At 44.4% G+C, this 26,774-nt stretch overlaps 1 protein-coding gene across 4 annotated transcripts in view; it reads left to right on the top strand.

Annotated features, from left to right (window-relative positions):
• TBC1D1 (TBC1 domain family member 1) overlaps positions 1 to 26,774 on the top strand; it is a 202,881-nt gene that overhangs the window by 12,117 nt on the left and 163,990 nt on the right. The window contains exon 1 of one of the 4 annotated variants that reach the window (XM_069495294.1): positions 12,070 to 12,208. The exons of the other annotated variants lie outside the window; for them this stretch is intronic. Within the exon in view, the coding sequence (XP_069351395.1) occupies positions 12,071 to 12,208 (138 nt within the window). The 5' untranslated portion in view covers position 12,070. Of the gene's footprint in view, positions 1 to 12,069; positions 12,209 to 26,774 lie in introns of those variants that run through there. 4 annotated transcript variants of the gene reach the window in all.

The raw sequence follows: 26,774 nt of genomic DNA, 5'->3' as shown, positions 1-26,774 counted from the left end.
TGGGGAGAATTGGCATGTCAAGGAATAATTTTATGAGCACACCCTGAGATTGTGTTTGCCATTATATGTTCCATAGAATATGAGAAGACTTCAAAAAGTTTGTGGAAAAATAGAATTAAAAAATATAAACTTTATTTCTCAACATAACCTCCAATGAGATACTTTTGTAAGCAATGATATAAGCCATTTAGTCCATCCCTAAAGAACTGAAGGTCCTGGGAATTTAACTATGTCAATGCAGTCTTTTTTACATTAATAACTGAAGAAAAATGGGTGCCTTTTAAAGACTTTGTAAGATTAGGAAACAAAAAGAAGTCAGAAGGAGCCAAATCAGGACTGTAAAGTGGATGCCTAAAGATTTCCCATGGAATTCTTGCAAAACTGCATTTATTTGATGAGAGAAATGAGCAGGGGCATCATCGTAGTGGAGAAGGACTCTCTGGTGAAAATTTCATGGGCATTTTTCTGCTAAAGCTTTGGCTAACTTTCTTGAAACACTCTCATAATAGGCAGATGTTATTGTTCTTTGGCCCTCCAGAAAGTCAACAAGCAAAATGCCTTGAGCATCCAAAAAAACTGTTGCCATGACCTTTGCTCTTGACCAGTTCACTTTTGCTGTGACTGGACCACTGCCACCTCTCGGTAGCCACTGCTTTGATTGTGCTTTGTCTTCAGGATTGTACTGGTAAAGCCGTGTTCCATCTCCTGTTGCAATTCTTCTAAGAAATGCTTCAGGATCTTGGTCCCACTTGTTTAAAATTTCCATTGACAGCTCTTGTCTGCAGCTGATCTGAGCACAACAGTGTTGACACCCATTGAGTGGAAAGTTTGCTCAACTTTAATTTTTTTAGCCAGAATTGCATAAGCTGAACCAATTGAGATGTTTGTGGTGTTGGCTATTGTTTGTACTGACAATCATTGGTCCTCTTCAACTAGGGCACAAATAAGATTAATTTTTTCCTCACAAATTGATGTAGATGATCTGCCACCTTGGGCTTCATCATCTTGTCCCTTAACAGCCTCTTGTCCCTTCTTAAAATGAGATAGCTATTGGTAAACTGCTGGTTTCTCTGGAGGCATTGTCCCCATAAACTTTGCATAAAGCCTCAATGGTTTCATCATTCTTCCACCCAAGCTTCACCATAAGTTTGATGTTTGTTCTTGCTTCAATTTTAGCAGAATCCACGTTGCTCTGACAGGCACTCTTTTCAAACTGATGTCTTATCCTTCTTAGTGCCTCAAACTAGATCCTGTTCAGATATGCTGTAACAAGTTAGTATGAATTTATTTTGGTGGAAAAAAATTTTGAAATTCTTGCACACTTTTTTCATAATATGCATTTTCCATGAACTTTTTGGAGACTCCTTGTATACTCAAGCTGTTCCACATGGAAAAGCTTTCATGATCAAATGCATTAGGGCAGCATCGCAAACTTTTTGGTCTGAGGACCCCTTTTCACTTTCCAAAATTATTGAGTATTGCAGAGCCCATTAGTATATGTGGGTTATATCTATCAATATAGATGGAAATTAAAACTGAGATATTGTAAGGATATTGATTTATTAAAAACAAAGTGATAAACCCCTTACCTGTTAACATAAATATTTTTGTGAATAATAACTATATTTTCTAAAAAATATTTAGTCATAAGAGTAGCATAGTTCTCGTTATTTTTTTCAAATCTCCTTCATGTCTGGATTAATAGAAAATGACTGGATTCTCATAGCTGCTTCTCCATGCATTCTGTTGTGATATGTCTTTTTGGTTGAGTATATGAAAAAAAATTTGTCCTCACACAGCTGTGCAGTAGGAAAACAGAAATATGTCAGTAGCCTTTTTAGAAATTGTGGATATTTTTCTTTAATACCACAACAACTCAATAAGTGGTAGTTTCTTAAATCTTAGCTGCAAATAAAATCTGAAGCCACATCAAGCAGGGGTGATTCTGTACCATTATGCATTGATTATTTGGAAAGTATCGGTTCATGGAGTTGTGCAGACCACACTCTGAGAACGTTCTATTAGGAAAACACTGTATCTTCTATTCTCCTCTTGTACATTAGTGCATTAAAAGTTCCAAAGATTCCTGCAGCAAGACAGACTGTTTAACTCTGTTTAGATCAATTTTCTCCAAATTTATGAGACCACAGATCACATTTTGCCATAACACCCGTGAACATTCCCCAGGACTTGTGTGAACGCAGTGACATAAAGTCCTGGGTTGAAGTCCGGTTTCAAGTTTGGGTCCATAGTAAGAAATGAACACATCCACTCTGGAAAACTGATGGTTGCACGGACGGCCCTGACTCGTTCTTTACTCCTCACATCACAGAGAAATCAAGAGTCTGCCCAGACTCAGACCAGGAAAAAAGTGTCTCGTCTGAGAATATCACCTCGCAATTCTTCCTCTCTCCAGCTTCTCAGCATCGCCTCCTCTACAAAAGTCAGTGCTCAGAAAAACAGCTGAGCTGCCCCTTATCATACTGTTACTTCACATCATTCATAACAGCATTTATATTTTAATCCTTTTCTTTCTGGAGGAGAAAGCTCTGCTTCCTTTAAAGAAACTTTCCGGCCCTGAGAAGCAGGTAGCAGAGAGATGTTGGGTTGGGGCTTCTGACATTGGATTAATATGTTGCTATTTTCTATCAGTCAAAGGAAAGAAGGAATGTTGAGTGGGGAACGCAGGGATTTTTGAGCCAGGAGTAGGTGGCGGAGAAGCGTGGGCTGGTGTGGAGGCCAGGGGAGTGGGCAGCGTGTGTGCGGCACCCAGGGTGAGTCAGCGGTGCTGTGCATGGAAGTATTTTTGGTGTAAATGCCAAATGGTTTTGAACTGGTGTTTAGCATACTTGCACTGTGTTGTGGCTCTTCAAACACTGTTCCTGACTCTGGTGAGATTCTGGATTCGGTGTCCAGTGTGAACACAGCGTGGGTGTTTAATAACTGTGGCAAGATAGATGCCATCAATGTGGGAATGTTTGCAGCTTCCCCTCTTCCATTCTGCCTAAGAGAATCTTGTCCTTGCGAGCCTGACTCCTCTCTCCCAAAGGGGAAGTGTTATTTCTTGCTGAGAGGGAGAGAGAGGGAGGGAGGGAGAGAGAGAGAGTGCGGAGAGAGAGGCTAAGTTTGCGAAGAGTATGGAAAAGGGGTACGAGGCTGGTGGCGGGCAGTAGGGCGAAGCTGGAGTAGCTGCGTGGGAAATAGACACGTACAAGACAACTTTATTAAGTGTAACTTTATTAAATGAAGATGTATTTGGATCCTCTTTAGTGTCCTTTGAGAGATTAGGTTTTCTTTTCTATGATTTTTGGCAACTAAACTGCATTTCTTGAAGGTGAAACATATTTGAGACTGAACCGTTTGGGCTCCCTTACCACTAATTTTAAGGCTACTTGATTATTTGTAGGCTGAAGTTTAGACCAATAAAGGTTGCCTTTTGAAATTTCCAGTAAAGAACCAGTGTATTCTTGCACGAGGCCTGTAAGCACACCGTCTTTCCGGTAACTGCGTGGGACTTGGCACCATCTCACTCAGCCTCTCTGGTCTTGGCCACCTTGCATATTAAATAAGAAAGTGGTCTAAAGTTGTTTGCCTGTGATTAGCAAGCTTAACATTTCCATTCTTCTATATAGATTAAAAGCCAGAGTTGCTTTGGCTGAGTTTTATTACTTAATTTGCAAAATTTGGGGGGATTTTATTTTTGATTATAGCTTTGTAATGGTTGCATTTTACCTATCACTGATTTGTCTTAATAATTCACCATCTGCTTGGAATTTTAAGTTAGTGACTTAAAATATGTACCACTTCTTTCAGGATTTTCAGTAGAGCCTGGCTTCAGTTGCATCTCTTGCTTGGCAGTTATATTTGCCGGCTCATTACTTTCTTTACTAGAGTGAAGATCTAAGATTACATCACTGAGCTGGACTGCTTGGTTCCTTCTTCTGCAATTGGGCATCATAATTTCTAAATTTCAGGACTTTCATCTCTTTTTTTGCTACCCAGGGAATGGTTCCAAGGAGGTTTTGCAACGTATGTTTTGGAGGGCTTTTTATCTCTGTGACATTCCCACTGGGCACCTTGTATCCCATTCTGGTTTATTATGTAAAGTTTCCTTTGGGGTCCCACGCGGCGCCTGTGACTCAGTGTGCGGTTGCAGGGAACAGTGTATCCATGTCAGCTTATCAACACTTGACCATCTGTCACTCCAGACAGAAGTCGGTTGCTGGGTGCAAGGGTTGGCAGGAATTGTTTTTCGTCTATAAAAAGAATGTCCGGGACTACATGAACTCTGAAGTATTTGTTGGAAGGTTTGGGTTCATGACACCAGATTGATTACGTAATTTATTTTTGACTTTGAAAAATGAGTCTGAGAGCTTCAGAAGCATCCACCTTGTGATAGATGCTAAGATAATTTTTTAAGTTTTTATTTTTCTATGCCTTTTACTTTATATAGCTTTACATTTTTTGCCAAATGTTTTGAACTTGATAATGATTTTTTAAAATAAATCCATCCCTAAGAATAGACTTTACAAGTGTCTTAAATCTGAAGTTGACTTGTATTTTAAAGGGATTTATTTATAGCCTAGCCTTTTACTGCCCAGTGTAGTAATCGGTAGTCATATGTGGCTATTGAGCACTTGAAACATGGATAGTTGGAAGTGAGATGTGCTATAAGCATAAAAACAGTGGATTTCGAAGACTTTGGGAAAAAGAGAATGTAAAATATGTCAATAATTTTCTATAATGATTACATGTTGAAATGATAACATTTTGCACATATTGGGTTAAGTAAATTGGATGACTAAAATTAACTTCACCTGTTTCATTTTTACCTTTCTAAAATGTGCCTACTGGAAAATTTTAAATTGCACATGTGGCTTCCATTCTCTCTCTTGTGGTCAGCCCTGGACTAAACTAGTCACCTGGGAAGTATTCCCGGAAGTAGCCTGAACATTCGTCACAGGGCGGCCACAGGTTCTCCCTTGGTTTTTGCTGCCTCCTATTTGTTAAGGACAGACCTTTGCTCAGAGCTCTTCTGTAAAGGTTACGTTTGACACTACAGCCTGTTTTTAAGTCTAGATGTGTATCGCTGTTGCTGGGCCACTGTTTTAGGATAATTGAAGTTGGTAAAGTCCTCGTTTCTTTCTTTTTTCTCTTAACACCTTTCCTCCCTTCGAATGCTTAGGCATCTGCCCTACTCCTTGTGGCCTGTGCGCCTGAACCCACAAGCAGAGTGGGCCCAGTGGGGAGCTGGCCTGGCCCTCGGAAAGCCTCTGAAGAGGCTGGATTGGGAGAGACTCGGGGGAGGAGCCTGACGCAGGACACACAAGGGGAGAGGTGGACTTGAGCGTGGTCGCTGTTTTTGCTGTGAGTCAGTGTCTGGCCGAGCACCTGAAGAGTGAGTGCCCCCCGATCCTGCAGGGACCCTTTCCTGGCTGCTTTAGTTCTGACCGTGCACAGGAAGTCACCATTGCTTGTGATCAAGTAACATAGGTATATGAAATTTTGCAGATTTGATAGTCATTCATTCATTGGAACACTACCAATGTGTCGTGCACTTTGTTGGGTGCTGTAGTACAAAATCAATTAAGGTGGCCAGGGGCAGCGGCTCACACCTGTAATCCTAGCACTTTGGGAGGCTGAGGCAAGAGGATTACTTGAGGCCAGGAGTTTGAGACCAGCCTGAGCAACAGCAAGACCCCTGTCTCTACAAACAATAGAAAAATTATCGAGATGTGGTAGCTCATGCCTGTAGTCCCAACTACTCGGGAGGCTGAGGCAGGAGGATCGCTTGAGCCCAGGAGTTTGAGGTTGCTGTGAGCTTTGATGACACCACTGCACTCTAGCCGGGGAGACAGAACAAGACCCTGTCTTAACAACAACAACAAAAAATCAATTAAGGCATGATTGTGCCCTCAAGAAGTATAAGGGTGTTTTATATGCCAAATATAGGTTCTGAGTGCCACATTGTCAACAGTTAGCAAACATCTGTAAGTTGTAGAAGAGAAAATTTGGGAGAACAGGAGGAGGCCTAATGTAATAAGTGCCTTCAGTCATTTGAAAAGCTGCCATGTACAAAAAGCAAGAGACAAATCATGAATTGCTCCGGAGGGCAGAACTAGGAATAATAGAAGTTTGTAGAGAGACAGATACTTGGCCCATCCAAACAATTACAGCCATATAATTAGATGGGTTATAATGAACAGTGGACACGGATGGATCTTGTCTCAGGATGCTGGCAAGTCACCTTCTTCCTATTTCCACACTTCCGACCTTGAGGAACATTCTACCTGACAAAGGGCTGAGGCCAGATTTTAGAGGGCTTTGCATGCCTTGCGAAGGGCGTTGGATGTTCTCCTTAGAAATAAGGTTGCTGCTACAGTTTGAAGGTGTCCCCTCCAAAATGTATGTGTTGAAACTTAATAGCCAATGTGATAGTATCAACAGGCAGGGCCTTTAAGAGACGATTAGGTCAGGAGGGCTCAATAGGGATTAAGGTCCATATTAAGGAGTCTTCACGCAGCACGTTAAGCCCTTTCTCCTGCTTCCACCATGCGAGGACACAGCAACCAGGCACCATCTAGAAGGAGAGACTGGGCCCTCACTAGACCGGACACCAGTGCTGCCTGAGCCTCGATCTTGGACTTCTCAGCCCCCAGAACCGTGAGAAATAGATTTCTGTGCTTTATAAATCATCCAGTCTCCAGTATTGTGTTACAGCAGCACAGACCAGCTAAGACCGTTGCTGGTAAAGGCATTGATCGTGGAAGTGAGATGATTGGCTTTGATTTTCGATTTTGGAGTGAAGGATGAAATAGAGGAATTGGAGACGGGTGAGGGAGACCAGTTAGGAGCTAGTGCAGCAGTCGATGTGGAAACTCAAGTGTTTTAATCCGTAATTTAACATGAAGTGGCTTGTTCTCCCCATGCTGATATCTTCTGATCACTTTCCACCGCAATACCTGGAGGGCTTCCAGTGGTCTCTTTGTTGGTCTCCATGGGAGAGAAAGTCAGTGAGACCCTGATTCCCTGCCCTACTGATGCCGACCTGCTTGATTCCTAAGGAATGACTTGAAAAATAACATAGAAATAAAATTCTTTTTTTTTTTTTTTTTTTTGTTGAGACAGAGTCTCACTTTGTTGCCCAGGCTAGAGTGAGTGCCGTGGCGTCAGCCTAGCTCACAGCAACCTCAGACTCCTCGGCTTAAGCGATCCTACTGCCTCAGCCTCCCGAGTAGCTGGGACTACAGGCATGCGCCACCATGCCCGGCTAATTTTTTCTATATAGATTTTTAGTTGTCCATATAATGTCTTTCTATTTTTAGTAGAGACGGGGTCTCGCTCAGGCTGGTCTCGAACTCCTGACCTTGAGCAATCCACCCGCCTCGGCCTCCCAGAGTGCTAGGATTACAGGCGTGAGCCACCGCGCCCGGCCAGAAATAAAATTCTTAATCTGGTTCTCCTCGGCCATCTTAAAATTATATTCTGATATCTCCCATCTTAAAAACAAACCCTCCCCTGACCCCACACCCTCTGCCAACTCCGTCCAGTTACTGGCCCAATTTTCTCTTTTTTCTAAGAGTTGTCATGATGACTACCTTCCCTGCACTCACCTGCTTTCTCCTTAGTTTACCAGCTGGCTTCCTGTCCTTGTCATTCCATTAATCAGCTCTTATGTCACCAGCCACTGCCAGCTTGTGAGGCACAGTGGTTCCTTCTCTGTATTCCTCTTATTCAATTTCTTTTGGCATAGTTGACAAGAGAGTTTCTTCTATCTTGAAACACTCTTTTCTTTGGCTTTTGGAAAACGACACCCTGGTGTTTTCCCCTCAACTTCAGTAGTAGTCCCTACCCAGTCTCCTTTGATTCTACCTCTTCTTCTCAGTTCTGATTTTTATGTCCTCTCCCCCCCCCAAAAAAAACTTGGTCTTCCACATTTCTTTTTCTTTTCTTTCTTTTTTTTTTTTTTTTTTTTTTTTGAGACAGAGTCTCACTCTGTTCCCCGGGCTAGAGTGCTGTGGCGTCAGCCTAGCTCACAGCAACCTCAAACTCCTGGGCTCAAGCGATCCTCCTGCCTCAGCCTCCCGAGTAGCTGGGACTACAGGCATGCGCCACCATGCCCGGCGAATTTTTTCTATATATATTTTTAGTTGTTCAGCTAATTTCTTTATATTTTTTTAGTAGAGATGGGATCTTGCTCTTGCTCAGTCTGGTCTCGAACTCCTGAGCTCAAACGATCCTCCCGCCTCGGCCTCCCAGAGTGCTTGGATTACAGGCGTGAGCCACGGCGCCCAGCCCACATTTTTCTAAATGCCCTTTCAGATGAGCTCATCCAGTCCCTGTGTTAACTACCTCCTACCTGATGGTGACTCCCGAATGTGAATCTATTGCTTCAGACTCTCGATGAGCCCCAGACTTGTCTACCCACCTGCCAGCTTGGCTTTCCTACTTACTGTTCACTAGACCTCTCACACTCAACATGGCTAAGGTGGAACCTTCGCTTCTGCCCCCACCAGCCTGCAGCTTTCCCAGTCTTCTGCAGCTCTTAAATAACAATGACAGTTCTGCAGCAAAAGTCTCGAGTCATTTTTTTAGTACTCTTTCCCTTACCCCTTCATCCAAATCATTCAAGACTCATTGCAAATCCACCCCTCAGTGACTCCATTGCCAGCCCTGAGTCCACGGCCCCCGTCCCTCTCCTGGACCACTGCAGCACCTCCTGGCGCGGCCCCTTTCCGTCCTTGCCTCTTCTCTCCCCCGTATGGAGGAGAAAAACCTATCAAATCACGCCACGCGCCGGCTCAAAACTTCTCTAGTGACTTGCCCCTGGACTTAGACTAACATCCTAAATCCTTGCGGGGGCCCCCCATGTGGACCTCGTCTTGCACACTCTTCCCAGTGTTCCTGGACTCCAGCCACCCTGGTGTTTGCATGTGGCACATGTGACAGCCTCATTCTTCACACGGGGCCTCTGCATTTGCCATCGCCTCTGCTGTGCACATGGCTGCCTCCTTAGGGCGCTGTGGACTCGGTTCAAACCTCACCCTCTGGCCACCCAGTCGCAAGTACTCCCACACCAGCCACTAGCGCTGCAGCCAATTTTAATGCCTTCGAGATACCACTATCTGGAATGGTTTTGTTCATTCATTGCCTCTTTTTACACCATCTCCCCACCTGCCTAAGCTCCAGGGAGCAGTTTCTTGCTTGTCTTGTTAGCTGCTAGACCCTGGTACCCAAACAGCGTGTGGTGCATAGTAAGTATTTCATGAGTAATGGATGTCACCTTTTTGCATTCATTCTTGAAGATGAGCTCCTCCTTTCTATTTTTTATTTTTTTAACCCAGTCTCGTCTAGAAACCCTCTGCAGTCAGGGTTCTGTGCAGAAACAGAACCAATAGGCTATATGTTATGAAGTGCTGGCTCACGTGATTACGGAGGCTGAGAAGTCCCATGATCCGCCATGGGCAGGCTGGAGACCCAGGCAAGCTGGTGATGTAATTCGAGAGCCTGCGAGAACCAGGAGCACCAAAGGAAGAGGGTCAGCGCCCCAGCCCAGGCAGTCAAGTAGAGAATGAATTGAACCTTGCTCTGTCTTTTTCTTCTCTTCAGAGCCTCAAAGTATTGGATGATGCCCGCCAACATCGGGGAGGGCTGTCTGCTTTACTCAGCCTGCCAGTGCTAATCTCTTCTGGAAACACCCTCACAGACACCCAGAAATGATGTTTAAATAGCTATCTGCCGCCAGGCACGGTGGCTCACACCTGTAATCCCAGCACTGTGGGAGGCCGAGACAGGAGGATTGCTTGAGGCCAGGAGTTCGAGTCTGGGCAGTCTGGGCAACATAGTGAGGCGCGGTGGCATGTGCCTGCAGTCCCAGCTCCCCGGGAGGCTGCAGTGGGAGGATCACTTGAGCCCGGGAGCTCGAGGTGGCAGTGAGGGGAGCTGTGATCGCACCACTATACTCCAGCCTCGGCAACAGAGTGAGACCCTGTATTAAAAAAAAAAAAAAAAAAAGTTGTGTGAGTACTACTGTGAAAATCAAAGAGAAGAGTCGACATGGTGTGGCCGTGCCCAGTGGGCAGAGAAGGAAGAGAAGCGGGAGCAGTGAGGGGGTCCAGGGAGGAGGGCCAGGCTTCGCTGGGGCAGGGAACTGGGCGGCCTGTGAACTCCCAAGAACCCCTGGAGAGTTTGGGGTGAATGCCGGGCTTCTCTTTCCCCAGGAGAAGGGATTTTGATCCAAGTTTTTAACCTCTCAAATGACAGAACAACCCCTGCAACTCTCCAGACTAAATACGGATGTATTCCAGTAATCTAGCCAGTCCGTGATCATGATCATCTAGATTTTTCCCATTTTTCCCTTTTGATTATAGTTTTCTCAGCACTGAGCATCTTGCATCTGCTTTGTATCTGCCTCTAAGCAGATATAGTCAGTTCATATAGATTAATAAAAGAATGTGCCCCCTCTTGAGAAAAACAGACTAAGAATATTTTGAGATTTCCTGAGTAGCCGGCCTGGCTCTGAGCCCACAGTCACCCTGAGCTGCTTCCATGATGTCCCGTTGCAAACCACAGGTTACATTTTAGTTACAATGGCATGCCTTAGTGGGACCCACAGCTTTATAAAACAACAGCTGGAGACAAATTGTACATGCAGGAGAGAAAACGTCTCATCCATGTGATTTTCATTCTCAAAGCTTGATTTATAACACTTGGATTTCTAAAAATCTGTTTTTGACCTTTCTCCTTCTACCATATGGTAGGTTATGTCAGATGCTCATGATAAATGAGGCAACTACCACTGACTTTTACAATGAAGAAAAGAAAAAGAAAGCATTGTTTTATATCTGAAAGCTGTATATAGCATTTGTGCTTTATGAAGAAAATAAAATTATGCTAAATAAGACTATAGGTTTTTCTTTTTTGGCTTATATGTTTGTTTTTTTTTTTATCCCAAGACAGAGTCTCACTCTGTTGTCCAGGCTAGAGTGAGTGCCGTGGCGTCAGCCTAGCTCACAGCAACCTCAAACTCCTGGGCTCAAACGATCCTCCTGCCTCAGCCTCCCGAGTAGCTGGGACTACAGGCATGCGCCACCATGCCCGGCTAATTTTTTCTATATATATATATATTTAGCTGTCTATATAATTTCTTTCTATTTTTAGTAGAGATGGGGTCTCGCTCTTGCTCAGGCTGGTCTCGAACTCCTGAGCTCAAACGATCCGCCCACCTCGGCCTCCCAGAGTGCTAGGATTACAGGCGTGAGCCACCGCGCCCGGCCATATGTTTTAAATAGTGAACAAACCAATGTCATCCTGGCATGTTTCTGGCATTTTCTTTGTAAGGCTAGCCTTACAACTTTTGGTCAGTCTCCAAAACCAGACGTGCAAGTGTATAGTTCACCTATCAGCTAATTGCAAATAATGCTATTATTTTAGATATACACATATGCTATTTCTAAAATTTCTTATTATATTTCCAGTAGGTATAACATTTTCAAAAATGTTAATTAGCATAATGCAACATAGTTGCTGAGGGTTGATGAATACATTTTCCTTTAAGGTTTTAGAAGATATTCTACTCCCTATAATAAAATATCAACAATAGGGAGAAAGGCTGTGTGGAAAAATGATTCCTATCTAGAGGCTTGAAGACCTATACCTCCACCTTTTTTGTTAAACTGGAAATGTGCATCTTGGAAATGAAAGTTCAAAAGAAGAAAACCCAAGGAATTTTAAGGTTATAGATTTTAATTTGATCAGACAGTTTCTATGCAGTTAACTACTGGGAAAAGCACAACTACTCCTATTTAAAAACTCATAATGTGATTACTGGTGAAAAATGCATGTACGTATTTCTCAAAATAAATAATGTGAATGCAGAATCTGCCATATCATCTGTTTCACAGTTTGGATATACGAGCTTCCCCTCTGTCTGAGTCTATCAGTGCTAAGCAATCACATTAAATATACTGACAGTTAAAAGTTAACAAATTATCATCTCAAGCAGAATGTTCCTGTTTAGCTTCTCTGCAGCTGGCGAGAATTGGTTGAGTTCAGTAAACATTAACTGGATATGCTAGGCATCGTGGGTACAAACCTCAACCCAGAGTGCGGGGCCGGGGCGGGGTGGGAGTTTGGAGGACAGTCACAGATAGCTGCTTCGGCGTATCCGGGAAGAGGTGATGAGGCGAAGTCACATGCAGGGCACAAGGTGAGCTCTCCTCCACCTGGGGGTTCTGGGAAGCCACTGGGGGAAGATGATGTGAACGGAATCTTCCAGGAGGCGTGAGCACCAGGGAAGAGACAGAGCACAGAGCCAGTGTGAGGTGGGCAGTGCAGGAGAGGAGGGGCCATGACGAGTAGGTTTCCGGCCTTCGAAACTGCCTGAGATGGGGACGAGGAAGAGAAGTGGGCAGACTTGGGGCAGAGGAGCTGAGGACTTCCCTTTTGGACTTGTGGGGTGTTGGCGTCGTTGGAGGGATGTCCCGCGGGCTGAGGCTCAGACGGGTGTTCGGGGCTGCAGATACGAGCGTGGCGGCCAGCACTGAGAGCAGGTGACAGCAGCCAAGGTGGGAGCACGGGGGAGCGTGAGGAGTTTAGGAGGAGGGTAGGGAAGCGGAGCCCAAAGGGGAACACTGAGGGGGGAGGAGACCCGTGTGCAGCACTGTTGGGGGAGCCGAGGCAGCAGGGAGTTTAAGAATGGGGACACAGGACAGCAGTGTCAAGAGCAGTGATGAAGTTTGTAAAGATAATAGCTGACAAATGTCCCTGAGATTTGGCAGTGTGGGTGGCCTCTGATGACCTTTGGCAGTGGAGTAGCAGGGAGTGAATTTCGGTGAAGAGTGGTTGGGGAGCAAGGACATGGAGATGCCATTTGTGACTTCTACCCCAACTCAGAAAAAAAAAATATATATATATATATATGCACACTCACACATAATTTCTATTTTACCTCTTCTATTTTTTCTTTCTTTTCCCATATTTATCTCTACTCTTGAGTAGATACCCTTCCACTTTTTGTCTTCCTCCTCTCATCTGTTCATGTTAAAGATAATAACCACAACTAATTTGCCTGATTCTCTGTAATTTACAAAATGCTTTCACAAATATCACCCTATTGAATATGGTTGCCCATCCTCTGATTTGGTGTTATAACCAATTTGCACTTGTTCAGGATGGAGGCTCAGACACGTGGGTTTCTAGATGCTTTATAATTCATCTGCTCCTTGGGTATTGAAGAAACTGAGGCTCAGAGAAGTTTAGTGTCTTATGTCAAATTTCATCGATGTTTAGGGGGGTCTAGAAGCCAACCTCCCGATTTTCACTGAACAATCCTAGTTACAGCGTGGATATATGAGTGAGGTTCAGGAAACACCTGAGAACCCAGGACACGGAGATCCTGTACCTTCAAGCCCTCTGACCCACCCCCGCCGTGCTAGAGGCAGGTAGGCAATAAACCAAACCGTGGCCTCACCCTCATCGGTGGTACTTGCCCGAGACCCCCTCCCTCTGCTGGCACTCATGACCTCCGCTTACTCTCAGTCCTTTCTCTGTTTCTGTCGAGCTTCCCAGATTTTTATTTTTTGTCTCCTGGTAGAGGACATTTATCCTTTTTGCCTGCGTGGCATCCATTCCTACTCAATCTATCAATAGCACCTCTGTGTGGTCCGCTGGGGATGACCAGTGGTCTCAGTGGCTGGTTGGGGGCACTTGTGACCCAAGCCAGGCACATGAGAGTCAACCCTGGAAAGAGACTGTCTTTGCTGGGGACCACGCGGCCACTGCCTGGAAAGAGCCTGCGTGAACGAAGCCGAGGGGGAGGCAGCGCAGCTAAGGAAGCGAGTGGCGAGGTCCTTTAATGCCATCTGCGTGCTGCGAGCCAGGCCGCCTGGGGCTGGAGCTCTCCCTGCATTTTTCAAGTGCACAAGCCAATAAAGTCCCCATTTATGTTTCATCCCTTTGCGGGGAGTGGCAGTTGGAGCCACAAGAGTCTTAACTGTCACCTCCTCTTTTCTTAGCCTCACTTTGCCCCTGCGTCTTGATGTGACTCCCCGGGTTTGGCCCTTGTGTTCTCTCGGGTTTGTTTCAGACCCATCCTCTTTCTCCAGGTTCTTCAGCTGCCCCACACCCTGCTGGGTCCTGCCCCAGCCCTGGGGACCGACACCCTAGGCTCTAACTGGTGTCACTGCTGTGGATTGGCCGTCTCCTCCCCCACCCCACCCCCTCATGGGGTATTTTCTCCTCACTGTGCCGTGACTCACTTGATAAGTTTACGAACTGCCTGTGCCTTGCTTGTATGAACTGATGATTGCTATTACTAATAATGGTAATATCTACCATTAACCCAGCACTTTTTTTTACTATGGCAAAATGTACATAACACGAAATTCGCCGGCTTAGCCCTGTTTAGGCGTACGATCCAGTGCTGTTAAGTACATTCACTATGTCGTGCCACTGTACACCATCCATTTCCAGAACTTGTTCATTTTCATGAACAGAAACTCTGTACCCGTTAAAAATAACTCCCGTTCCTCCCTCCACCCAGACTGTGGCAACCATTAACATTCCAGTCTCTGTGAATTTGTCTATTCTTGTGTAAGTGGAGTCATGTATTTGTCCTTTTGTATGTGGCTTATTTCACTTAGCATAATGTTTTCAAGGCTTTATCTGTGTTGTAGCATGGATCCAAATTTTATTCCTTTTTAAGGCTGAGTAATAGTCTGTGGCATGTGGGTGCCGCATCTCCTTTCAGCGTGTATCTGTCCGTGGACACGCAGGTTGTCCTCACCCTTGGCCCCCGTGCACGGTGCTGCTGTGAACACGGGTGTCCAGATGCCTGCTCGCCTCCTTGCGTTCCGTCCTCCCAGGTGTGCTACCCAGAAGCAGACTTGCTGGAGCAACCCGGCACGTGCTGTGTGTTTTATGCTCCTTATTTTATTTAATATTCACAGCGTTATGAGGTGTTATTACTGTTCCTGCTTTACAGCTGAGGAAACTGAGACTCAGAGACGTGAACACGCCCAGGGATGACCCTGTGCTGCCGCCCCTCGCACAGAGCCAGACCCTGTCTCAAAGAAAAGAAGACGTAGAAAAAGGCAGCCCTTCGTTCTCTGGCAGGAAATGGCCCTGCCCCACAGCCTGGCCAGGGGGTGGTGGTGAGTTCATTCTTCCTTGGCCAGCCACCCTTGTTCAGTGAACAGCACATCAAACTGTGATCCTGGCTCTGCCTTTTTGAGGCTCGCCATCCTCTGGGGACGCCGGTGCTGTGGGTATGCCAGATGGAGGTGATGCGGCCCCAATTCTAGGTGAGAGCTGGAAACGAGGCCCTGAATTCAGTACAGACCTGCCGAGCTCTCCTGTCCACATCTGGTCTCCATGGAAAGCTACCTGGACCTGGACATCAGTCCCACCTTCTCCTTGGCTGCTGCCACCAACTCTGGGTTGCAGAGTCTAGCACTTTAAGCAAAGTCCTTTAAGTCTCAGCAAAGTCTGAATTTAATGGAAGTAGCTTTGTTTACAGGTGCTTGAAATATCACTATATAATTATTAGCAGCTATTCAAATTAACACAGACTGCTAATAGAGACAGTAACAGATAGATCAGCTGTATCTTCCAAAGTTATGGCCCCATTTAAAACTCTCCATTTCTATTTTTTTTTTTCCATTTGAAGCTAAAGTCCACTCTCCTTCCGCAAAAACAAATTCTATTTCTGCTTTGGGTCTTGGTTCTTTTTTTTTTTTTTTTTTTTTTTGTTGTTGAGACAGAGTCTCACTTTGTTGCCCGGGCTAGAGTGAGTGCCGTGGCGTCAGCTTAGCTCACAGCAACCTCAGACTCCTCGGCTTAAGCGATCCTACTGCCTCAGCCTCCCAAGTAGCTGGGACTACAGGCATGAGCCACTATGCCCGGCTAATTTTTTCTATATAGATTTTTAGTTGTCCATATAATGTCTTTCTATTTTTAGTAGAGACGGGGTCTCGCTCAGGCTGGTCTCGAACTCCTGACCTCGAGCAATCCACCCGCCTCGGCCTCCCAGAGTGCTAGGATTACAGGCGTGAGCCACCACGCCCGGCCTGGGTCTTGGTTCTTAAAGTTACCAGAACTGCTTGGTTTCAAATCTTTCCTCTTTTAAGGTTACTCCCTAGAGTATCTCAATTATATCTATTGCTATTTAATTCATATTTTCTTTGGTCTGGGGAGCCCAGATCCATGATTCTAGCTGTAGGCATCACTAGTTTTTGCTTTACCATAGTGATGTTTTTTATAAAAGCAAAAACAGCAATTACATTGTCTTGGGTGAATTTTGCATATTAGAAAAAATCATTGCTGTTATGCAAATGACATATAATTTTGTGGAATTATATGATGCAGAGCAAAGCTGAGCAATTTGTGCTTTTGTTTGGTTAAAGCACTTTCCAAATATTGTCAGGTTGAAATTCAGGTCATTATTGTCCCTGCACAGCAACAATAATGATTGACATGGTAAATGTCGTTAAAAGTGTGCACTCTACTAGAACCACCGACTAGTTTAAGGACCTTGGGAAAGGTACTGAGTCTCTCTGTGTTTTAGTTTCCTCATCTGTACAACGGAGATAATAAGGACTAAATGAATTAGTATGTGTAAAGTGCTTCGGATAGGGCCTAGCATATGGTAGGAACTACTAGCTTATAAATGTTAGCTTTGCATGAAAAATAATATGATTATCTTCTGGAAGTCAGGCAAAATTTAGGAATGCATTTTATAATGTAGAATTACTTGGTTTAATGCTTTGACCAAGCTAATTGTGATTAAGTCCAACAGTGACAAATGCCAAATGTTGAAATGTTTTAAAACAGAGTAGTGTTTTGTTTTGTTTTGCCATCTTTTGATAATTGAATTATCGTAAGAGTTTTCTCTCTTGTATAGGATATGTTTGATATCAGAGTCAAGGCAAGCATAACAAATAGAACCTCAGTTTTTCTTTCTTTTATATCTGATTGGTGAGTCTCTTTTTCTATTCTAGTTTCTTCATCCCTGTGGCAAGATCCTCTGCTCTGTTTTGCTTCTCGCACAGCTTGTTTGGATTCTACTTTCTCTCCTACTCACGGCTGTCAGGCAGCCAGCCCTTGCAGTGGGTATACTTTTGAAAATTTGGCTCTTGATTTTGCAGCTTGTCTGCATACAATAAACAGCCAAACTGTGCCAGTTTTCTTCCAGGCTCTTTCTGGCAGAGGAATGACAACTGGCTGTTCAGTGGGTGGCCAGAAATTTAGCAAAAATATAATAAATCTAACTTTAAGCTATTCCAATCTTTTCTATTGCAGAAATGGATACCATTGTAACTTTGAAAAATTTATGATGGCTCCTTAATTTCCCTTTTTACACTATACTGGTTATTTTAGACAAGTAAAATCCAAATTCTTGAAGTCCAAGTTCATACGAATGAACCATAGGCAGAATTTTCTGAATTGCCATAGATTTCTCTCTGAAAGGTCTCTGGGCTTGGCTTGGGTGAGGAAACAGAATTTCTTTCTGGACTGCTAGTCTGAACCCACCATTGTCCCCCTATATTGGGTTTTAAATTTGTCGTGATGAAATTGTAAGATGGTTCGCTGTAAAACTGCATTCAGTAATCTGGATCTTCTGAATCTCTTTTTGGTGATTTTATAGTGCTTAGTGGTATCTGTAATTAAGGGAAGACAGAGCAGCTTTTTCCTTTTATATAATTAGTCTAGCATTTATCTATCTATTCATCTACCAGTCCAGCTCTTGAACCAGAAATGATCACAGGCGATTTATAAGTACACATACGTACAACAGTCTTCTATGGGTTAAAAGTGGGGCAACAGAGGAAAGAAGCACAGATACCGTCATGAGATTAACTCAGAAATGGAAGTTAAAGTGCAATACCATGTAGCCTTACACTAGTGGTTTCAAAATTCAGTATCCATCGAACTCCCTACGGAGTATTTGGTAAAAATGCAGGGTCCTGAGCCTCACCCCGGCAGCCCTGGCACTGTGCTGCCAACCTGTGCCGCCAGCTTGCTCTGATGCAGGTGGCTGTCGAACCACACTTTAGAAGCACCGACCTATTTAATTATTGCAGGTGGGTAAATTTGCCTCCGAGTTTTTTGACAGTCAACGTGAAAAGGGAAGGCCGATTTTTCATAGTGTGCAGGAGATGACATCTCTGGCATATGGTATCAACGAAGACTTAACTATGATTATATCAACTTAAATAGCTGAATAGGATCTTGACTTGTATAGGAATTCAGAAAGGAAATGTCTTCCGTAGTTCTTCCTAACATGAAATACGTCAATGAGCCTGTTGTAGCTAATTAAATAGCGTTAACTGACCTTTTAGGGGAGAGTGCTAAACTGTCTTAGGGAGCAAGAAAAGGAAGAAATAAAGGGGGAAAGATGGGAAAATATACAAAAGGCCGGGGAGTGAGAGCATGAAAAATGAATATGGCCACCACTTTGGACAGTTTGCTGCTATCCCCAAAAGGTCAATACACGCGTACCCTAAGACCCAGCAGTTCTGCTCCTAAGAAATTCCACTCCTGTGGAATTTTTGCACATTAATGCCAGAAGACATGAATGGAAAGTTTAAAGCAGCATAGTTTGTAATAACCAAAAACGAGACAAATGCCCATCAACAGTAGAATGGGTAAATTGTGCAGTACAATGGAATACTGAACAGCAACTAAAATGAACTACATTTATGTGCTAAAACAGGAATGAATTTTAAAAACATGATGCTGGGCCCGGCTTGGTGGCTCACGCCTGTAATCCTAGCACTCTGGGAGGCGGAGGCGGGAGGATTGCTCAAGGTAGGAGTTCAAGACCAGCCTGAGCAAGAGCGAGACCCCATCTCTACGGGAAAAAATTAGCCAGTCAACTAAAAATAGAAACAAAAAATTAGCCGAGTGTGGTGGCTCGCACCTGTAGTCCCAGCTACTCGGGAGCCTGTGGCAGGAGGATCGCTTGAGCCCAGGAGTTTGAGGTTGCTGTGAGCTAGGCTGATGCCACGGCACTCACTCTAGCCCGGGCAACAAAGCTGTCTCAAAAAAAAATATATATATATATGATGCTGATCATGGGAAACCAGATGGGAGAAAATACATACTGTATGACTCCAGGTGTCTAAGTGTCAAAGTGGGTGGAAGGAGAGCCAGCATATTCTTAGGAATGCTCACTTAAAAGTCGGGAGCCATGGCCTTTCTGGGGAAGGAAGGGGTTGGGACCACAAAGGGGCCCGTGAGGGTCTTGGAAGGGAGAGAGTCATCCATTTCTTGGGCGGTAGTTATACATGTGTCTGTTTTAATATAGTATGATAAGCTGTTTTATGAACTTTTCTGTATGTATGTTATTTGTCACAATAAAAAAGATTTTGAAATATTGAGGAAATGTCCATCAGCACGTTCATGGTTTACAGATAAACAAACGGTGGTATATTCCTACAATGGAATATTACTTAACAATAAAAGAATGAACCATCGAAATGTGCAACAAATGAATGGTCTAAAAATTATTATCCCCAGTGAGGCACTCAAAGGAGAGTATGTGCCGTGCAAGTGCACTTACGTGGAATTCTGCAGAACGCGCGGTACCGCAGCCTTTGGTGCCCGAGGGAGCCCAGGGATCGCGTGGTGCCTGGGCAGGGTGGGAGGGAGAGGGAGGGTTTACAAAGGGCTGCGGGGAACTTTGGGAGGCGACGGAGATCAGCATTATCATAGCTGTGGTGATGGCTTCGCAGGTGTGTACACACGTCACACTTTATCAAGTTGTATATCTTACATATATGCAGATGATCGTATGTCAATTATTTCTCAAAAAAGTTGTCAAAAAATGTTGAGGGGAGCAGTTTCAGAATGCCAAATAAATAAAGCTGTCCTGACCGAGCCTTCTCTTAGGTGCGCGTGGCGCGCCTCACGCCAGCGTGAGCGAGAGACACCGTGACCAGAAGGGCCCGGCTGGCCGGCGCCTGGCCCCTCGCGGGGGGTGACTGTCCACTGCCTCTCACGGCGCCTTTGTGGCTTCCTTTGTGTAACTGACACAAACGCCTTTCCTCTCGTGGTCTTTTATTGAGAAAAGAAAAAGAGAAGAAAGGGCAGATTGGCCCATTGAGTTGCTCACTAGCAGTTCACACAGAGTTCCCGCAGGAGGGCCTTGAGGAATTGAGCGACGTCCCCGCGTTTACCTGTCTTCTGTGTCTCTCTTCCATTCAGGTAACCCGTTTTGAGATGGCTGGTTGGTTAAGCTCCAGTCCTCAGCTGTTAGACAAAAGACTGATGTTCTCATGATGTACGAATTTTTCAAATTACAAAACTTTTAAGGCAGTGTATTATGCTTCTTTGTTAAGATTTTAGAAACTCACTAAAACAATCTATTCAGAAAGCAGATCTATGTGTTGACGTAGTGTGAATATTTGTAACAACGAAGAACGTAGGTGTTCATGAGCTCAACAAATTCAACTGCACTGTGCATTGGTTTCATTTTTATCCTTAGCTTTAATTGTTACTCAGATGAATTTAAATAAATTATTGCTTAGAACATATCTAGCTCAAAATAAAGCAATGTATTAATACTGAATACCAAATATTTAAATGAAGTAGATAGAGATTTGGGATAATTAAACTTTTTAAAGCTGGGATAAACTAATTAAGTTACTAAACTTTTCCTCAAAATGCTGTGTTCTGTGGTTACAGTTTTCTAGGACAGGTAACAGTTTTAACAGATCTGCTTTAGTCATCTGAAGGTTTTGTATTGCATGAAGTAAATACTAAATATACTTTTTCTAAAGGAATATTTTCCAGATATTATAAAATAATAAGTATTTAAATGACAAAGAATGAAAAGGTGAAGAATTAAGGCACATTTAAAAGATAAAAACTCACTATAACAAAAGTAGAGTGAATCTTAGGGGATCACATTTTACTGTATTCTCCCACTCATGTGGAGAAAAAATTGGATTAGGAGACTTCTTTATATTGGGTTTAGACAAGAATAATGATGGTTGTTACCATCTCTTTTTTTTCTTTTAAATTTCAGAATATTATGGAGATGCAAACATTTTGGTTCCATATATTGCCTTTGCACTGCTCAAATGCCCATCAATACATGAGCGGATTAATAAAAGTGGTATATGCAGACCATGGGGTACTACTCAACCGTCTCTTGCATGTCTGTTTTTATACCATTCACCGAGATAGGTACTTACATATTTTATTTCCAACTGTCTCAAAAATTCCTGAGAATAAAGAACTGCTATCCTCATTATACCCTGATCTTTTTCCCCTCCCCTCATTCCTTTCTGTTCAAATTCGTTCACAAGATGTTTTGCAAACTCATCCATCCTTCAATGTAAGACAATTTTTACTCTTCCTTGTGCCTCAAATTTAATTTATTTTGCTCTGATGATAGTAACAGAGCAGGATCAAGAAATAAATTTTTAAATAATGAATTAGATCTAAAAGCCTTCTATTCTGTATTGGTTTCATTTTTTTCCCTCTCAATTTCAGTCTGACTTAACAAATTTGGAATCATCTGAGAAAGTGTTGAACTCATCTGTCACTGTTTTTTCTGCAGTGGCATCTAAAGTTTGGATTAGTGGGCTTTTGCCAGAATAAACAGTCTGAATCTTTGGTGAGATCTCTGAAACCCAACTCCCGAGGCATTGCTAAAGGATGTGTCCAGACTGAGCCCTTTTAGCTGCCCTTTACAAAAATAGCTGCTGTCATGGTGCATTGTTTAGCCCACTAAGAATATACAATTTTATTCCTTTCTGAGCTTCTAAGTTATGTGGAAAACTAAGAGTGACCACTAATGTTTTATAACTGTTCTGTTTTAATGCATTCGTTAGACTGGAGATCATATGAAATCAACTTCTTTTTTTCTCGTTGATACTTGGAGAAAAGAATTTTGCAAGGCTTTCAGCAGAAAGTAGAAAAAGACACTAGAAAATCAAAAGTGCAAATTCTAATGCTCCTTATAAGCGAGCATTATTCAGCTCTAAATATATAGATATTATTTTAAGAGAGGTCCGACTTGACATTTTATTTCTTCTGAATTGTGGCATTTTTGAGCAGGAATGTCCCTGTTAAGGCACTGGATCAAACTCCTTCATTTTACAGATAGGAAACTTTGACTCAGAGAAGGTATGTGCTGGGCAGTGGCAAAGCTGGGGCTAGACCCCAGGACTCCTGACTTCTCCTCACAGAGCAATTTCTAAATGACTTCCAACGGCCACATAAAATGTCATTTTAAAAGCATTGTAGAACTTCTGTTAGAATATTGTATTGTAATAGGTGTGATACCCGGTGGCTAAATCACAATGTATTACCTATTTTCTAACCTAAGATCAGACATTTTTGACACTTTCCATTACATACATACACACACGTTTATGTATATATACATATACATATATACTCACACACACATATACCTATATACATATGTACACACCTACATATATACATATCTTCACACACCTACTTACGTATATTTATACATATACACAATTATAAACATATATTTATATGTAATCATAAATATATAAACTCACCTACATATATATACACACACACAGCTGTGTGCATATATACGCCTATATTTATACACCCACACCCACACACAAACACATATAGCATAATAAAAAAATAAGGGCTCTGGAGTCAAGCAAACCTAGAATCCTAGTAGCACTATCTGTGTTTCCGCAGGCAATTGTGTAAACTTTTTAAAATTTATTTTTATATGTGTAAACTTTTAAAATATGAGCTTCACCATTTGTAAAATGGGGAGGATCATACTTCTCTTTGACCATGAGAAACAAAAATAGGTGATATATGTTAAGTGTTTAGTACATTGTCTGCCATCTAATAAACTTTCAATAAATGATAGTGGCTACCACTGTGAGCAATATAAGCAAAATGTTGAACGATGAGTCAACTTAATAACAGATAAGTGTGATGCTTTATCTTGGCCTCTGTCCTGGTTGTAAGCATCACCAGCAGGCTGGATTACCCATACCTGCCTGGGATGGCCCTGCTGGGATACCTGGCAGCCCTCTGGCTTGGGCACTGGGCCTAAACCAAAGGAAGTAACATGGTCTTAATTGACTTGGAAACAAAGACACTTTTAAACAGAAAGCAACACTCTCAGTCCTGATCCATAGTGGAAGGAGAAAAACAGCTCAGGAAGGTGGGGCGTCCAAGCAGCCTATTAAGGAGCCTTGTCCTAGGTCAAAAGTGAGCAGAAGCCACCTGTGTTGCATGTGTTCAGCGTAAATGAAGACCTTTGCACACGTCAGTTTGTTCTGGGTGAGCAGTGGCCTGCTGGGTCACTTGGGAGAAAGCTTATAGATGAGAAGCTTTGGCCAGAGTCTTCCAGTGTGTTATGGTCCACGTGCTGAGGCTGAGGCTCAGAGCGTGGAGGGAAATGGAACCAGACTGACTGGAATCTGGAAGGGACAACTGGCCGGACAGCTGTCTGTCTGGGGCATATCCAGGAGCCGAGGCAGAGGGCTCAGGATGAGTCAGAATGGGCATGGAGCACACAGGGGCAGCATGTCCCAAAGGCTGTGCCAGGGCTGAATGAACATCAGGCTGCCCAGATGACCTAGGCACAGGGCAGGGTCAAGACCAAGAACAAGGTTAGCCAGAAATGAATCCAAGAACTGGACTGAAAACTGGACAGAGTGAAGAGAGTGAGTCACAGGCCAGGCCAGGGCATGGACAGATGGGAAGAAGGGCTGAAGGTGGCCGCTTTTGCTGTCATCTGCCCTGGTTGTGCCCAAGCCTGAGTGTGGGTACGTATGGCTTTTGACAGAAGAAATGCAGAAGAGTGAGCAGAAAAGGAAAGGAAGGGTGTGCCTTGGTAGGGGGGACCTGAACTGGCCAGCAGAGAGGAGTGTGCAGAGGCGGGTGGGAGGGCTTATGTGCAGGCTTCACTTCCCTTGCTGACCTTCAGTGTTGCTTTTCGTCCCACCTTTAGCAGTCAGAGTAGGCTTGGTTTTGCCGCATTAACAAATGACTCCCAAACTCAGTGGCTGATCAGAACCATTTATTTCTTGTTCGAGCTACATGTTCACTGTGAGCTGGCTGCAGCTTGGTCCCTCATAATCTTTATTCTGAGGCCCAGGCTGATGGAGCAGCCTGTCTCTCTGGAACATTGCTGCTTGTCATAGCAGAGGGAAAAGAGAACATGGAGAGCCTTGAGCTGGCCTTGAAGCTTCTGCACAGAAGGAAAGTGACACATGTCATTTCCACTCACATTTCATTGGCCACACAAGTCTTATGGCCAAGTCTGACATCATCAGGGTGCCAAAATCTAATCCTTTCCCAGGGAGGAGCAGTGAATGTTTATAACAGTGATACAGTCCACACCATTGCACTCCCTCCAGGGTCATCTCACTCTTCGCCTGACCTCAGTGACTATCCCTAGGACCCTAGATCCATTCCTCCAGCTCCTGTCTCTGCACTGGGAGCCCAGCCGCCATACCCAGCTGTCAGGCAGTCCTCCCTCAAATCGAGCACGCCCAGGCTGAGGTCGTTTCCTCCTCAGCACTGTGTTTCCGTTTGATGGATGGCCCATTGTCCACCTGGCTACCCACACCAGACACTGGGGAGTCACCTGTGACTTCTTGCTTTCCTTCATCATCGCACTCCCAGTTACCAATCAGAAAGTCCTCTTGATTGTGTCCGATAAATGTCACTTGAATATTTCTGCTTCTTTTCGTCTTTCCTCCCCTGCTAATCCAGGACATAGTGTTTCTCATCCGGGTGACTTCAGCAAGCCCTTGCATCCCCCCATGCCTGCGTCTTTCCCCTGTCCAGTTCACTGTCCCCAGCATCCAGGGTGACCCTCTGCCTTGCAGATCTGACAGTGCACCCTTCTGCTGCCGCCTCTGTGTCAACTCTTGCACGGATTCTGGCTGGTCTGAGAATCAGCCCGTGCAAAGCTAACGAGGCTCCTCATCCTCCTCTGCAGTCCCACCGTAACCATCATCTACCCCTCCGCACTGCTTCCATCGCCCCCCCATACTGAACTCCCGACGTCGTCTCTAACATGCCACGTTCTCTCTTACTGCTAGAATACTATGGTGCTATTCCTTCTGACTGGACTCCCCTATGTCCTCTGCAGCTGGCTAACCTTAACTCACCCCTCAGATCTCAGCTTAAACACCACTCCCTCCCGGAAACCTTCTCTGACCCTTCCTACACTAGGTGGGGTGCTCCTACGGCGCTGTACTCCCTTTACTGGGGCGCAGGTCACCGTTGGGAGCGGCGGCAGTGCCCACTTCTCCACGGGCGTATGTTCCAAGACCCCCGGTGGATGCCTGAAACTGCAGATAGTACTGAACCCTGTACCCTATATACTATGTTTTTTCCTGTGCGTACATACCTGTGATAAAGTTTAATTTATAAATCAGGCACTGTAAAAGATTAACAACAATAACTAATAATAAAAATAGAACATTTATACTGTAATAAAAGTTACGTGAATGTGGTTTCTCTCTGTCTCTCAACACATCTTACCGTGCTGTAGCACAGGCGGCCGAGTGCACAGAGAGCCGGCCCTGGGGGAGGACGGACTGCTGTGTCGAAACGTCTGCCGTCTGTCTGTGCTGCTGCGCTGTGATCTCTTTGAGGGCAGTGACTAGCTCAGCATTGTGTCTCCAGTTCCTAGCAGAGGACCTGGAATAGTCTAGATGCTAGTGTTTATGGAATGATGATGAATGACCATTCATGGTGTCGAAGGGTAGAGTTTGACACGACCTCAAGAGCAAGGCCAGAGGGACATGGAAAGGCCCTTGTTTCCTTAATGTCAAGGGCAGCTGAGAAAGCGTGGCTTGGCTTAGGGCTGGGGGATGGCACAAATCACGGAGTACAGCAGACTTCTGGGGAAAGTTAAAGGAAGGACAGGGTCTGGGAAGGACAGAATATAACCTCTTCAAGGAAGGGATTTTTGTCTGTTTTGTTCACTGCAGAGTCCCCGTGCCTAGGACGGTGCTCAACACATACTAGGCAGCTAATAAATGCTTTACTGAATGAATGAACAGATTGTGGGCCAGGGCTCTCTGGCCCCAGGAGCTGACGCTGGAAAGGGGATTTACTGGAAGTGTTTGGGCATTTCTCCGGATCCTCGTCAAGGCAGGAGAATCAGGCCTGGCGAGTGAGCAGCACCCTAGGGGTGTCAGGCAGGTGGGGCCACGGCCAAGGTCGCATCACGGGAATACTCTGCTAAGGGGACCACCAGTGCTGCCAGACACTGCTGTCCCTGTGGCATTGCCACCCCTGGTCATTAGCGGTGGCCTCACTGCCCTCCTTGTGTGTCAGCTCTCACTGACCCTGTGACGACGTGGCTTCTTGGAGATTCACAGTTCCAGACATGAATATCTGATCGGGGAACCAGGGTCAATCGCCTGCTCATTAGTTGCCAGAACAAAACAGGAGAGAGTGAACATTTGTCCCCCTGTCAGCAGAGGGAGTCATGCTGCCACCTGCTTTAGGACTTCTCCCTAGTCAGACGGCCATTCAATGCTGGATGGGCTAGAAAGCGCTCTAAGTGTATAAAAATAGTAAATGCTTCCTATAAAAATGCAATCAATTCAGAAGGATGTAAAGTATAAAATGTGAACCCTCTCCTTACTTCCCAACCCCTGTTCCACCCCACGAAATGACTGCTGTTATCAGTCGGTAGTATGTTCTAACACATTTCTTTAAGGAACTTTGTGGATAAAAATGGTTTCATAAGCTGCACAGGGCTGGACTTCCTAGCTATTATGGGGTGCTTA

Source organism: Eulemur rufifrons, chromosome 19, assembly GCF_041146395.1.
Source record: "Eulemur rufifrons isolate Redbay chromosome 19, OSU_ERuf_1, whole genome shotgun sequence".
NCBI classification, from domain to species: Eukaryota; Metazoa; Chordata; class Mammalia; order Primates; family Lemuridae; genus Eulemur; species Eulemur rufifrons.
This window is presented reverse-complemented; position numbering and strand designations above follow the sequence as displayed.